The 17,201-nt window shown below is 29.9% G+C and overlaps 1 protein-coding gene across 4 annotated transcripts in view; it reads left to right on the top strand.

The window, feature by feature from the left end:
* LOC121115708 (teneurin-a) overlaps positions 1-17,201 on the top strand; it is a 282,618-nt gene that overhangs the window by 215,991 nt on the left and 49,426 nt on the right. For all 4 annotated transcript variants that reach the window (XM_071887820.1, XM_071887821.1, XM_071887822.1 and 1 more), the window contains 3 exons: positions 213-422; positions 724-979; positions 1,043-1,128. In XM_071887820.1, coding sequence (XP_071743921.1) covers positions 213-422; positions 724-979; positions 1,043-1,128 — 552 coding nt within the window. The remainder of the gene's footprint in view (positions 1-212; positions 423-723; positions 980-1,042; positions 1,129-17,201) is intronic.

Here is a 17,201-nt window from a genome sequence, read left to right as displayed (position 1 = left end):
TATCGAAATAAATATTAAAGATGGATTTTTACTGAACAGAAAAAGGTTATAATCTATATAGGTAGAGGAGTATTATTGATATTAATACATAAATTCCATATATACCTAATATTATAATGTTCATGAAAAATGATTTCTTATTTCCGTGTGTTTGTATCTCTTCACTATCATGAAGATGAGTACTCATTTCCCTCTAATTTCTTTTTTCATAGGAGATTGTGAAGTAAAGGACTGTAACGGACATGGGATATGTCGAAATGCCATTTGTCACTGTCATCCAGGTTGGATGGGAAATAATTGTGAAAAGAGCAACGATGCCTTACTCCAATGCCTTCCAAACTGCTCAGGTCATGGAATCTATGACTATACGGCTGGTCTCTGCGATTGCCAAGAATCTTGGACGGGGAGTGACTGCAATATAAGTAAGTTTACATTATTTTTATTTTACTCAAGTGGGATGATGATTGGCAAATTTTTGACTCATTTATTTTTTGCACTAGGTTTATTGTAGTCTCTCTAGTCTCAAGACTTTTAAGACCCAGCTTCATTTTAGATTCTTTTTTTGTTTATACATATAGTAATTTATACAAAAATAAAAAAATAAAAAAAAAAAAGAATTATAAAAAAAAATCCCTTGGCCTTTTCTTCCGACAGGGGGCTACATAAACGAACCTGTTTCTTTCTCCTTAAAAAGTCAATTGATCAAAAATTTCCTCTCTGTAGCCCTCTGTTCCTTGGACTGTGGACGGCGTGGATTGTGTCTACATGGAAGTTGTTCCTGTGAAGAGGGATGGACAGGACCCCGATGTGCTTATAGGATCTGCGACGAGCGATGTGCCTCCCATGGACAATGTAAGGATGGGAAATGTCTTTGTCAAAGAGGATGGAACGGAAAGCATTGTAGTTTAAACGGTTGTGGTCCGGAAGGAAAGTGTAATGATCGAGGAAATTGTGATGTAAATATGAACGGAGAATATGAGTAAGATTGTCGGTAGTTTGATATAGGTAGTACATATAGGACTAATTGATTGTACTTAAATAGGTGCAAATGTTATCCTGGATGGACTGGACGGTACTGTGAGTACCATGACGAAACGGACTGCGAAGATGGGATCGACAATGATGAAAGTAAGTTCTTTACATGCCATAACAAACAAAAGAATGAACATACTATGAATTTCCATATAACGAGGAGTAGTAACATAAAATAATAATAATCAGTTATGTTTTATTATTTTAGTGCTCACACCCTTTCCCATAAATTTTATTTAATTATTATTTACGAGATCTTTGAGACTCGTCTTCTCACCTCCTGTGTATGTAACCTGTAACAATGTAGGTCCCAAATGATTTCTCTTGTTCTCGCTCTTTTAATTTGCTATTCTCAAGAAGCAATAAGTAACATCTTATTAAAATGAGTGTTTTCTTATCTGACTGTTTCTTCTTTATCAAAAATAAAATAATCAAGATAGATGCTCTTTCGGGTGTATAATAAGGTTTATTATATCTATTTTAGATATCAATAGGAAAACCCACCTTCAATGATATAAGTATATATAAAATAATTATACCACGACAGTAAAGGTTTTGGGAGAACTGATTGAGATATGGGGGTTCATTTCATAGGCCGGAAGTAAATTCAGAAGAAAAAAGGTGTTCCTTTCAGTTTTTGACGCAAATCAGTACTCAGATATTCTTGTCTTTTTATAAAGCATTACAACATATTCATATAAATTCCTTATTAAGGATGAACCCGAAGAAAGCTTGTAAATAGAACATAAATACTGAAGATTGCATCATATATAATTGTACACTGTTTATTTCCCGTGCTCTCATCACCAAAGACGCATGAGCCATTACCAAAGTCGAATGGTCAGTTTCATAAAAATATTCTATTCATACTCATGGAGCATATGCAACGACACAGCTGATCACAAAAAGTGAGAAAATCATTTGCTCCAGCGGCTTAGTTCATCACTCATCAATAATTTTGGTATATTGTTTGTACTTCGGAAGTTTCTTTGTAATTAAGATTTATTATATTTTTTTCCAATTACTTACAAGTACTAAAATACCCGTTTTTATTCGAGTATGAACTACAAACGAGAAAAAAAAATAAAAAAATAGACGGGTACCATCACTAAAAACCATAACACACTATGGTATTTTGGTCCATCCCAAGAGAAATGGATAAGTTCTGTTGGGAAGGAGGGAAATAGGGTATTTCTTATGAATTGATATTGAACTATGAATCCAAGATTCATTAACACTCTTAAATTATGCAATATTAGTTCAATCTTAAGATTGCAATCAGTATAAATATCATTTATCAGTACGATGGGCGTTATTGTTGTATGTATTTGTGCTTAATTTAGAAAGTTATTGGATATTTAAGTAAAATCTGTTGCAAAATAATATTTCAGTCATTTTTGATTAACAAAGTTGTATCAAAATGTGACGTTGAAGCATAATATTACATAATTTTATCTTTATTAGACATCAAAATGGTTTAAATCCTACTTTTTTTTTGTCCATGACACTCTTGACACATACATATTTTATTTTTTTGTCACGAAGGAGAAAACAACATTCTGGTCATGCCTTTTTAAATAGCATTTTTAAAAAGACATGACCAAAAAGAAAGCCGCTGATGTTGCAATTTCAACTCTTGTGGTTTCAGCAATTTTCTTTATGTCATTTTTATCAAGTTGGTCTCTTTTTTTATTTTTCTTATTTATTATTTGAGAAATGGAGTAGTAGAAATGTAAACTACTAAATGTGTACTTTTTTCCCCTCTTCTTTGTTTCCACACTTATATATGTGTCAAAAACGTAATTGACATTTTGTTAAATTCTTGGTTTAAAATGTTTTTTTTCTTCTTGCTACTAAAGTGTATTGTGTAAATAACCTGTCACAAACAAAACCTTAAGGGAATCATAGGATAGTCAAACCAAACCACCACATATATTAGATGTTTTTAGAAAAGATTTGAAAATAATGTCTACCTAGTAAGAAAGAAAAAACAAACATCTTTCTAAAAAGTATGAAAAAAACATAAGAATTTTCTTTTGCCAAACTTACAAGAAAGGAAAAGAAAAACAAAGATTTTTGATTATTTTGAGCCAAACTTTTAGTATTTGAATAATAAGATTTTTTTACTTATATGTATTTTTTTGTTATTTTTTTATAAAAGAAAAAAAGGAAACTTGAGTACTGAACAACTGGTTTATTATTTTTCTGCGTTTTTCTTCCAAAATGTTTTACTTTCTTGTTTGAACTTTTCTTTACCAATTTTTAATTTACTTTTTTTAATGAAAAAACTTTAATATCAATTGATACTTAAATCAACTTTTATATAGGTAGAAAAAAAGAAAATTATATTTAATACTTTTTGAACCTCAGGTGTTTTTTTAATTTAAGTTAATTAATAATAATCTTGTTCTTAAATCTCGTCTGACCTTTAATTAAGTAAAAGTATTCATGAACGACTTTTTTCCTAGGTAAATACTTGAGAACTGTCCATTATTTAATGAACAATTTATATGGTACAAGTTTAATTTTTTCTTAATCTTCCGTATTTTATTCTCATATAAAAACGTTGTATGCAAGCTCGTCTATTACATCATTAGAAGATTTTCTTAATAGGTACTGAATACTTGATAGAAGCCTTTTTTGTTTCATTTTGAAAGGTTTAATATATGGTATTAATGATTAAGTTGAGTCAACATAACGAATGAAAACGTAGGGAACTATATTTATCAACTGTTGTTGGTTTGGATATCTTTATGTAACGTTTTTATAAGGCTTATTTTTATTGGGTCACTCCACTCCAATGTAACTCAGACATAAAATGTTTCCTTAAAATAATCAATTACAACAGTTGTACCCTAGAAACAAAACTTAACTCCTCGTGTCAAAAGAGGTAGAAGAAACAGGACATGCATCACTTATTTATGATTGTATTAATCTTGTTTTTAGTTAACAGACAAAAGGAACCAAAAATATATGAAATTTTATAGAGTTGAACTCGGAGTCCATCCTTCAACGGAGTTAATTCTACATGGAAAATGAGTTGAGATCCCTCTCCTCCTACTTAAATAATATATTCTTCGTTTTGCAAAACTGTTTCCTTCTTATAAAAAGGCTGCAATATTTGAATTTCAACTGTTTGCATTCGCTGTCGTCTCCAATTTCGAGATAGAAAGAGAAAGTATGAAGTTACACATTGAATAAAATCGAGTATTGAGGTGTATTTAAATATTTGTTGCCCAAAATGGCTGAAAATTTGCTGAATAACTATAAACAGATTCTTGATAGATGTAACTATCTCTTTCAGCCATTTTGGAAAGCAAATATCTATGACAGCTTGATTTTGTCAATTTTTACGAAAACACTCACATCAACTTACTCAAATGACTGTTACACAACAACTGCGCATCCAAAATGGCAGAAACTTTGGGGAGTAACTGTCAACATATCCTAGAAAGATGAGACTAGCTTTTATTTACACGTGCTGCTATCTTCACGTTGAGCTTGAAAACTTTTAGGACCACTCCCGTAAAAGTAATTGGTTCTCTTGTTGAGAGTAAAATAAAAGGGATAGATCAATTTTGGAAAGGTGTTTGCTCCATTAAAGTCTTCATTGGAAGATGAATTTTACGAATATTACCTACATATATAGTGATTCAGCATTTAAGTTGTTCACTAGAAAAGATTTGCAGGTCTAGACAATTACATTTACTCATTCAATATATATATATATAGATTGTATATTGTGTACATACAAAGGGATAATCTTTTTATCTGCACTGAATTTGATGAGAGAACGAGGTAGGTAGGTAGGTAGGGACATACTGGGAGAGAGGGAGGATTCTACACACATATATATCCTTCATTTATTTGAAGAAGATTCAATCTTTCGTGTTTCAAAAACCCCTCTTTCTCTTCCATAATGGATTATGCTCCTTATAAAAAAGTAATGTACGAGTGGGGGATTCTGAAATATATATATATAACTACACACAGTTCGATACTTTAGAAAAAAAAAACCCTGATTCACGCTCACACAGCAAAAGTAGCGGGGGGGGGATTCCATGAATATAAATCCAATTGAAATTTGTCAGAAGGAAATTTTCACATACACATTTATGTTATATAAATGGCTTTTTAAATCGTTGCAAATTCAAATATAATATCGGCATCAAATTGGAATTTTGTACATACCAATAGATTTGAATTTTGAACAGGCTTTAAACGAATCATTTTCTTCTTTACTTTGATATAAAAAAATTAATTTTAATGTTTGATTTATTTATGGTATAAATACAATTTTCTACCTGCTAAAATAAGAGGGTGCCCCTTTCCTCTGAGTTAAAGTTTAATAAGACGAAATGAGGCGAATAAAATTGCAACCTATTTGAAATCCCAATTGTATAATAGTAATCAACTAAATTGTGGAAGTTATAATGCGTGAAAAAAAATTTCAGAACTATATAAAACATTTTAAATACAATTTTTGAAAAGTTTTTAAAAGATATATTTTAAAGGAAATTATCAAAATGTCTGCATATGGTCCGTGGAAGAGTAATCCTTTTTGTAGAACGCGGAACCACTTTAAAGCTGTCTAAAAGAAGTTTTTTGTATACACATTGTGTAAGTGATCTGGTTTTTTAAAAGGGTAGTTAAACGTGTACTCAAGAACTCCCTTTAATAAGAAAGGAGGGTGGGGTTGAGTGTTTCTTTAGCCTTTCTTAACAGCCTTCAAAAATTAGAAAGGCAAAAAATATTTTTCTCTTTTATATTGTTCTTTCGATTCAATTAAATGTTTTTTTAATTAATTAGTTGAATAATGAACAGGGGATTTTTATGAGTATAGATTTTAAGAAAGATACACAACAACTTTGAAGGTCAAAATATGAAATTTTCTAATTAAAGAAAAACTTAGTAATTAGAAATAAGAAAAAAAAGTACTTTTTCCCTTGTGCTTTAAAAATATAAGTATAGACACAAAGTGTTCACCTCCTTCTACCTAGTATAAAAAAATAGTAAACACGTGTGTGAATAATTGATGAGTGTCTTTACTCCTTCGCCCCCCAAAAAAAAAAAAAAAAAAAACTAAGAAATTGTTAGAAAGCAAGTAAAGGGAAAAAATAGACAGTTGACTGATGATGATTTCTACTCCAAATAATGGTTCGTTTAATGCAGATTCTTTCTTTATTGTTATTGTTGTTGAGGGATGAGTGTGCCAATATAAAAACAAAATATCTTTAGGTCATTGAATTTGTGCCTGAAGGTCCACGGATTATTGGATTTTGAAGGGAAAGCATTTTCAATATCCCATAAGATATTGTCTTTTCTTTTTGTTCTTTTACCATAAAATGGGTTAAATAAATATGATCCAATAATTGAATTTAAAAAAAGGCAGAACCCCTTTTTTTTTTGTATGAGCCAACTAGATTGCCCTTCAAAAAGTAATCTACAGTTGAAGCTTTCTAAATAGTTGGGAATTCAAACAATAGCAAAATATTGTGTAAAATGTTTTACATTTATAGCAAGTATGTGACTTAAGGCAAAGTTTATCTTTCCAACTCATACTTAAACCTATTGTATGTAACATTACTCAAATGAAGGGTAATTTAATATGCTTGGTTTTTATTTTTTTTAAACCTTGAGGGGTTTCTTTCAAATGAAAATATTTATATATAATAACATTGTCAACTCTTTACTTAATAGTGAATTTCAAATTAATAAAATGTGGCTTTTTGAATAACTCATTTGGTGTTATTTTGTAAATAAATAGAGTAAATTCATCATTTAACTGTATATATAAATACATAAATAGAGAACACCTTCCCTGCATGGAATCAGGCATTCCTTTTTTCCAAATATTTTTTTTCTTTATCAATGACAAAAGATTTCTAAGAAATTAAAAAATATTCATAAAGTATCAATGCTTCTTCTAAAAATTAATTTTAGATTCTTTTATATTTATATAAATCCTTTATATAACAGATTAGTCCAATATATTTATGTATTTTTCAAAATTTAACTGTAAAAGTATGAATCTTTGATCAATTTTCTTTTTTTTAGCAACAGATTTTTATTTATGTGCCCAATTTTATGATTGAAGCTCTCTATACTTCTCAAAAATACGGCTGAAAAGGTGATGTAGGACTGTCTTAAGTGTTCAGAGACACGGTTTTATATAATAAAAAAAAGAGTGAAATTTTGTTGATAAATCTTGAAAAATAAAAGAAGGAATACTTATATTGCCGACCATAGGACATTCAACGCAGGGAGGAAGATAAATTAAATTTGTCTTTCTTACATCAAGAATGCTTGCTATAAAAATGATGAAGGATATCCCTTGTCTCTAATTATCTGTCCCTAGATAACAGAATAAAAAATTTGACACCTGTTTGCAGGTTTTAAATATTATTTTTTATAGAAAAATAAATTGAGATCTTTTTTTCCTTAAAATTTCTTTCATACAAGATTTATTTTTAATTTCCCATCCATTGAAATATTCTGAGCAAGGGTGACCCCATTCCGTGACAAGAAGCCTCTTGTCTCTGATTACATACATTAATTTAGAATCAGTAAGTCCAATTTGGGTGTCAATGAATCCGTTTTGAATCAGTGTCGTTAGTTGAGCAATATCTAGATTAAAATAATAATTAAAAACTGTCCATATATATGTAGTAGAACTTTTTGATACAGAGTAGCATAATGTGGTCTCATTCTACAAAATAAAAAACCCGCACGGAAAACATACAAAAAAGAATCCTATTTGCAACTCAAATAAAACAATACAAAATAAATAAAAATATTTTTTTTTACAAATACAATCTTGGGTAATTGTTTTGCGGATGGTTATACAATACTTGTATGTATATAAATAGTTTTTCACAAAATCATGGTTCAATAAAACAATAACTATACAAACAGTAAAGTAGGAAGAAGAAAAATAACGAAAATGATTGATGAATACCAAGTAATGGCCTTGATAATCATTAAAATATATATTACTTATTTATAAATAATATAATTCAAAAAAATGTGAGAGGATATTTTATACATACTCGTATGTTTAAATGTAGTTAAACATGTGTAGGTTTTTGTTCATTGAATATTTTTTCCTTTTTCGTCAACAAACTATTTAAAAAAAATGAGAAACATTTATTATAGTTAATTGCGTCTTTAAAGAGATCAAAACAGTTACCCAAAATAATACTTTTATGTAGTTAGCTTATAAAAATTTTACCAAAATAAAAAACAAAGAGATTGAGTTATTTTTTTTATTTGTGACTCTTATTTATTACAAATCTCCATAGTTAAAAAAAAATCTATGAAAAACGTAGATACCATTTAGCATGGACCAAAAGGCTGACGGATATAAATGAAGGGAAGGGGGGATTCAAAGCCCCGTTTTTTGTCTGTGTATTTTTTTACATACCCTTTGATAAATGATGATATGAAAAATGGAAATTTCTACCTCATTATTCCCAAAAAATGATAAGAAATTTCGTAAGCACAAAATATATCAAAACGAATAAACAAAGAAGGGCTGTCGTCCCATGATTATGACAAAATGCTTGGGTTTTTTACAGCTCTTTTATGATGATCTGTATTTTCCTTATTCCACATATATGTTCATAATATTCAAGTGTATATGAAACGCAAAAAGTCGTATAATGTAAAAATATTTGACATTTTTATTACTATTTTTTCAACTCGTAAGCAAAAATACAAAAAAAAAACTCGGGTTCTCACCATTAACCTGAATTAAATGTGTAACCGTATATAATACACATGGTGCCATACGAGTATGTATGTACTTACATATAAATTGAAATTTATATACTACAAAAATATCTACAAAACCTCATTTTGTTTCATTTTCTCTTTTTTTTTTACAGAAAGTTTAATTAAAATGCACAAAAAAGCTAGGAAAATAGATTCTAATGATCAAAGCATCTTTGAATGTTGTTCTATTCTCTTGAGGATTATATATATATTATTTCCTTGACTGTTTGCGAAAAAAAAAATAAGAATATGCAAATACAAACAGATTAAAATATTCACATAAACTGTTTGTTTACTACAAATGATTCGCCTTAGGTAATAATAATAAAAAAAACATTATTGCTACATTAACTAGCAGCAATAAGAATTTAAGAAAACTCGTTTTTTAAACTTTTATAAAAATGCAAATCTATATCAGAATATTTACCCTCAAATTTTCGCTTAAAAAAATTATATTTTTCTAAATCTAACCTGTTACTTACATTCCCGCTAAAGATAGCTTCCTTATCAATTAAGAAATGAACAGTAGGATCATATGCTGGAATTATAAATCCTATGATCTACTTTTACGTTTAAAAAAACTGACAAAATGACTTGGTAACCCTGATGATTTGCAAAAAAAAATATGAAGGACAGCAGTTAGTTGTTCGATATTTTAATTGATTCCGCATTTGCAATCACCTATAAATGGAAGGAAATTAGCAAAAAGGAATATGTATTTTCTATCTCCAATGCCGAATCCTCAACTGTACTCTGAGTTTAACAATTATTTACTCTTTTAAATCCTCAACAAATCCTCTGTGTTACTCTCTGTCTTTCATGAACACACGTGCTAGTAGTTACTTTGTACTTTAATGTTCTCTCTGTAAGAATAAAAGCCTTGAAAAATAAAAAAGTACTGTCAACTATAAAAATCTTGCATACGCTCTAGGTCATATACTTTTAGAATGCTACCGATATTCTTACTCATTTAAAAATTGATCAGTTCACAAACTTTTTGACAGTTGCTTCTTCCTTTCCTCTGATAAAAAATTCCCGGAATATCATCTTCTGTCTAAAAATTTAAAAAAAAGTGTTTTTTTCCCTTGTCAAGGTCTTGTGAAATTTTTATTAAATTTATTTTAAATCAATCGAAAATTTAACGAAATTATCCAGTTCCATGAAGTTGAATCTTTAATGTCTATCTATTAACCAAATCTGACAGTCAAATTATTAACTCTAGAAGTAGCCTTCGGCCAAACAATACATTCTGAAATACTATTTTAGAGGATGTAAGTACTCTTAAATAAATTATTTTATATTGATCTTGATTAAATTTCCGTTCCTGTTGCTGCTCTCATATTTTAGAATGCTTGCTATGCTGTCCAATAGTAACATTACGATCATTCATATTCTATCATTATGCATAGTTGAGGCCTAATTAAAGCCTTATTCATTATTTCTATAAAAATTGGTAAACATTAATAAATAATTATATCACTTGTTGATGTATATGGTGACGTCATTTTGCAAAGATTGGACTAGGGAAAGGCTTTTACATACATTTCAGACGTCAATCTTTTAAGACAACACCATTGCTATTAACAATGGTAAGTAGTCGACATCCTTTCCTAAATGGATTCAATTACAATCAAAACTTGGTTCAACATTCTTGTGTGCTCACAAAAGATGGAGTGTAACCCTGAGGATTTGTTGTGTAAGTCCTTGTTGGATTCAGTGTAGAATCGGGATTCACATCGGAGTAATTTATGTTTATATCTTTCTCTCCTTCCTCCCTCGTCACAGCTAATTGTAGCTGATCTAATGAAACGTCATGAGCATTATTCTTTCTCTCCTCCAAAACATTCTTCAATAATAATCACTGGATTTTCATCAATGGCTATCAACAACTTGTTTCAAAAGACGGTTACATATTCTTGTAAGACATAAAAAACCTTTTTGTGAGACTCACATGGGTTAAAAGTTTTGAAAGATCAACGTAAAAGACTACACTTTAAAAAAAATCAATATTTCTTTAAGTTATGTAACATATACGAGAACATGTATGTGTAAATCACATCGGATTTTTTAAATGACGAAGCAGGAAGAAGAGGTTCAAATACATACATATATAGATGCACACTGATAAATAAGAGTACATTTTTAAACTTATTTTGAAAGCCAGCGCATAAAACTCACATAAATTTTTTGGATGTTTGTTTTTCACGTGTTATTATTATTATTATTTATGGTATGAGATTTAAAAGGGAGATGTTCATGAATATTGTACCCAGGAGCCCTTCTGAGTATCCTCCAATCCACTAAAAATGTAATAATAAATTAAATAATGCTATCGTAATGGTTATCTAAAGAATGCCTCTGAATCTATGTAGTACATACAATCATAATATATGTATGTAGTTGATGGGAAAGAACAATAGGAGGAGGAAGAGGAGAGAGGAAGGATCAGGGATACATATTCGTATTGGAAGTAGGTCATAGAGGAGCAAAACAAGTATTTTCTATTTATTTATGTAACATGTACGGATTGAAATTATCATATAAATGTTCAAAATCAAATGCATAAAATATTAAATATTTTTCGGGAGAAAGCAAATCACATTTTTATAATACATACAATCATCACAATTTCTTTCAACCACATTTGTACAAATAATAGTGGTTCAAGAGCAGGATTTCTCAAACTGGGGTATGCGAGCTCTTTTTAGCAAATATAAGGAGACTGTCTTCCCCAAAATTGTTGGTATCCCTCGGTAATCTCTTAGGAAGAGTGTATCTGCCCTTTACATAGACGAATGAAAGACACCTTAGTCGAACTTTGACTATTGCCATGCGATATCCCCAAAAGTTATACTTGGGAAGTGGAAGTATCTCTTGGATTTTTCGAAAGGAAAACTAAACTCATTGGTTCAGTTTACCACTAGGCATTGTCTCATACACCGACACTATCACCTTATACACCATGAAGTTAGCCCACTATATCGTGGGATGGGTTTAAGAGATGAGGAACCACTTCATCTAGTTTATGAATGCCCAAAATTTATAATAGAGCGGACACAGCTTTTGGACAATTTTTGGCCTCTTCAAGGACATTCTGTCTCCAGTTTCTTTATGAATACTGATTTCGGGCACTGGCTAAATAATGCACTATCCCTAGAACACGTTTAGGACGGACTGAAGTTAGATACCTAACCGGCAAACTGTTACAATGTTGCCGCAAGTTAAAGTTCTTTTTACATGTGCCCGTACTAATTGTATGTTTTTATATGATGTGTAGCAATAAATGTTTTGAATCAATAAATGATGGTACAGTCCATTGATACTATACCATAAGAAAAATATGACCATAAAAAAGATAAAATGTATCCTTGGAGATCTTGATATATTTTATCAAGTAGCTTGAGAACCACTTTTTCTTAAGGACCACACACTTAGCCCATACTGTAAAAAAACTATTAATTTTACTATTGGCAGAGTGGCACAATTTTCAAAGGGTAGGCTATGTGTAAATTTTGGCGCCCCTATGCTGCAGATTTATATATAAGTCTCATTTTTTTATTATCTCATTTTTAAAGGAATTAACAATATACAATGATACTTGGATATGTTTAGTTGTTAAAATCTTAGGTGGAATCATAAAATAGTTTTTCTCTATTATAAGGTTATGTTCCCATAAAAAAAACTTTATAATGAAAAGGATAGGGTTAGTCTTAATTGTATTCTTGGTAAATAAAGTATTTTTCTAATCATGTGTTGGGGTATGTGAGTAAATGACGCTATTAAAATAATTGTGTCACTATATCAAATAAAAATTTTGATATAAAAAATAGGAAGTTATTATCATACCCAAGGGTTAGCTTTAATTGTATTTTTCATATATAAAACATTCTGCAGATCAAGGAGTAGTTTTTTGAGTAAATTACACTCTTACAGTAGTGTTGTTCCTTTATCAAATAACATTTTTTTCTTTTTAGTAGTAGAGTAAGGAAGTGCTTGTCAAACTTTAGGAGTTGTAGCCTCCCTCAAACAGAGCTCTTAGGCAGACGTGCTACACGGTTCTTCAGTATTGGAAAAAAGGATTTATGTATAGGTAGAATTTGTACAAAAATTCTGCTAATTTTTTATAAATATAATTTTGGAGTAGCTATTGCTTCACGCTCTCCTCCCTCTTATGGGACGCCATCTACAGTTTTGACAAGCAATGCTGTCCTAGGGGTAGCATCCATAGAAGAATGAGCCATTTTATTATTAAATTACACTATTAAAATGGCTGTAGCTCTATTTGTATGTAACAGGGAAAAACTTTTCCCACCCCATAAAAATAAGGGGTAGTCATCATACTCTAGAGTTAGCTAGCTGTCATTGCATTGGTAGTAGAATATAGATAAAAGTCATTTTGTATCCCCCTTGTGGAATAATTGAGTCGAATTTATTCTTGCAAACGCCTTATAGAAGATTCATTTTAGCACATTCTTCTTCTGCACTATTGTGCATTTGGGGGTAGGAGGGGTTAAAAGAAGAAAGGAGAAGAAGTCATTCTCCTTTTTATACTTATCATACATACTCTTTATTTTTTGTGCAATAGAAAAAAAATACAGTTTGCAATTTTCATTTCCACATTAAGTGAATAACAAATGATAATTAAAATACTTTTCTTTAAAAGAGGCACAAATTAAAACAAAAGAATTTTTTTAAATACGATACAATAGCATCAATGATTAGAAAAAAAGATAAGTTAATTAAGAAATTCCTTCTTAAATGAGAAAAGAGGAAAATTTTTGGTCAAGATTTAATGAGTTGAGCTTTCAACAGACAACATTATTTAAATATTATGTGCATGTTATTTGCACTTAGCATTCAAATAATAAATAAATAGAGTAGTGTTTTGCACGATATCAATATTTGAGTAACGTTTACGGTAACGGTAGTTCGGTACTTTAAGATAATTTGTGGACTTAAAATAAAAAACAAAAAAGTATTTATGGGCAAATAACTAGAGTGGTATCCGCGGAACATTTGATTCTTTAGCAATTTCATGGCTTTTTTATAAAAATACTTTTATGTGTATCTTTTCAAAATAGAGAACAATTTTGTTTGGGATAGAATGGTTATAAATTAGGAGTTACAGAATCGATGGGCTAAATTTTATATGATGTAGTTTAGTAAAATATCGTTTTAAATGAGTCAGTACTATCGTTTTTCTTCCCATATATAATTTTCCCTGGAAATTTGGGGGTTTGAATCCTACAGGAAATTCCTGGTACATCCAACGCTCCATTATTTCATAGTAGAAGCACTATTTAATTATGCATAATTCATTAAATCAATCGTTAAATACATATTCGCTGAAGAATTACGAGGGTTACAGTTTTTAAGATTTATATGGATTCTAGTGAGGTGTGAGTTGATCTTTATCCTGCGAGTCGGGTAGCTATCTCATGATTATACAACCCCTACGTACACTAAAAATTAGATTGCTCATTACTTATTATTTAAATTGTTTTTTGGGAAGTCGGAGTGGGATTTGGAATTCCGAAAAGTGGAACGAACATGATAATTGAGAATATACTTATGGGTAAGACAACTTAAAAATGTATTAATTTTTCTTCAAATATAAAAAAAAATACTAACAGTCCACAGTATTATAATGCCTATTTTTAATAAAATTCCGTTATATTCTACTACTGTGATAAACACTAGGCAGTATCCAATTAGACTATAATAACGGCAACTGAACAAGTCGAAAAAATAGAGAGAGAACGTGAGACATAATTTATATTTATGTTAGTAAATTATTCTTATTATTTTTTTTACTCTCTAACACATTAAAATTAATGCATTTAGCTGTTGAGAAATTATGATGTACAATATATATATATACATATGTAGTGTATTTGTATATTTATCCTTAAGCTTTCTTTTTTATATTACGTAGTAGTTATAACATCTTTTATTTATACTTTTTTTTCTCTAAAAAAACAACTTTTAAGGGGATTAATTTAAGAAGATTTAATATCATTTATTTATTTATAAATATCTATGTTAAACTGTACTGTTACTTATTTGTACTAATAATCATCCTTTTGTAAGCCTCTCTTCCTTATTCATTTGAAAGGCAGAGTTCAGTGCCTTTTTCTTTCTAATTAGCATGCACGTATATATGGTAGAAATGATAAATGATTATTATATTGTATATAATAATGTTCCTTATTGACAGAGTCACACTGTAAAAATACCTTCAAACATAGTTTATTATATCCCAGCAAATATTTCGTTTGTATACCATTAGCGAACTCTACACCAGTAGATAGTAGAGTAGTGCTGGCTATGTACTAGGCATGTTTGCATAGCGTTTTTACACATATATCCCAGCATTATTGAGCACTTGAGTGACTCTTATTTGTGGCCCGTCAATACAAAAACAAGTTAGAATATTTTTTCTCAAAGTTGAGTGTGGATTGCATTTGTGCTCTTTGACAAATGATCCTCAACAAATTGTTTCTTAGTAACCCTTTGGATGTGTTAAAAATTTTATATTTAAAGTAATCAAAATTGATCATGACAATAAAATATTTGTATTTGAAATGCTCTTTTAAATCAAATAAAGGTTCTACACTATGGCTAAAATTATTGTGTGTCTTAATTCATCCCACAAATTTGAATATTAAGCCTATTATTGACTCAAAGGATCAGAATCATTAGACTATTTCAAGAATCCTTTCGAATGGAATTTAATTAGAATAGTCCATTTATTAATAGCCCATTTGAAGTTAAACAAAAGGAGGGAAAGAGTGAGATAGATGTATTTCTAGAGTTGTAATCAGGGGATCAAACTGTATTAAGTTACGCTTATCTTGATCTCTGAACACAAGAATAATGGTTGATTTTCTTGAGAAGTGTAATTAATCACTCATTTTCTGAATTAAATCATGTATTATAATTAACTCCATTGACTAGATAACTTAACTTGTACAATGAAATACATAAAATTCGTCCTTTAAACTAAGAATAGAGAGTCAAAAAATTCACTATAATGAAGCCTAAATATATTTTATATGGGAAGAATTAATGAATATATATATATCCCTCAAATTAATTAAGTGAAACTCTATATGTATATTAAGTCAGTGGTACACATTTAATTTATATATCAACAATAGAAGTCACACTCTAACCAAAGAATAAAAATTATTTCCGGTTTGATGACGCGTTTCTCTCTTTCTTATTACAACCATATATCCATTTGGATCTCTGTAATTGAGGTTCATTTCCATAGACATTATCGGAATATAGGGGAGGAATGAGGGAAATGGTTTATAGTAGAGAGCAGCAACCCTCCTCAGTCCATTCATTTGCTCTATTCCCTCCTTTTGAGTCATTCATATACTTGTATGTAGTTTTTTACATCCATTTTTTAAAATGTCTGATGTAATAGCAATATAGATATTTTATAGTAGTATAATTTATTTTTTCCTAAAAGTCTTCCAACAGTATTTGTATTGGCCAAAAATGAGTATATGTTTACCGATGTTATATATATCTCAGCCTTTCTTCCAAGAAAGGATAAAAAAGGGGATACCCAAAATATGTTGGTAGTTAGCAATAGAATATGAGCAAACTAAAAACATAAATATTCGTAAAGAGGTGTCACTATCCTCGGGCATGTAAACAACTATTCTGCCACAATCTTATCAATTGTAGAAGAATAGAAGGTTTTAGATGCCCCTCATCTAGGATATAAGGGGTTATTAACAGTTTTAGCGTGTTTGTAAAAATAAGATGAAGAGATCGTCTCGTTGGCCCCACCAATGAAAGTGCTGAGAAACTCGGTAATGTGGACAGAGTGTGTGAGACATTCAAAGAAGCAAACTTGGCAAAGAAAGTTGAGTTTTGCTTGAAGAGTCGTTATTCATTCTTATTGAGGTCCCTCTTATTTAGTTTTATTGAACTTTATATACATGTGAGTTAATTGATTGAAGCTTATCAGGAATCAAACCAGGGAACACTAAAATGGGTCATTGTATCCTTTTTACTAGTAAATAATTTAGCGTGTAGGTTATGTTGCTTGATGTATAGGCGACATTACCTAGTATGGGTAGAAACAATTGATGGCAATTACTTCATCCCCTTACGATATTATTTGGTAGTTCATGTCAGTATTGACAAAATCCAGCCTATGTATATTAACATCAAATGCATAACTTCAAACTAGCAATGCATATTTTTTTCGTTTTATAAACTTTTTTATAGTATATTTTATCATTGGTGTTAAGTAATTTTCACAGGCCGTATGCGAGTAGCTTGTTGAAAATCCCTCGCATAAATAATCAAATATTAATCATCAATTGATTCTCATTATTCAGACATTCTATTAAATTTAGATATCACTGTTTTTC

The sequence above is a fragment of the Lepeophtheirus salmonis genome, chromosome 4 (assembly GCF_016086655.4).
Source record: "Lepeophtheirus salmonis chromosome 4, UVic_Lsal_1.4, whole genome shotgun sequence".
Classification (NCBI taxonomy): Eukaryota; Metazoa; Arthropoda; class Copepoda; order Siphonostomatoida; family Caligidae; genus Lepeophtheirus; species Lepeophtheirus salmonis.
The sequence above is the reverse complement of the archived record's forward strand: the minus strand, read 5'-3'. Positions and strand labels throughout refer to the sequence as shown.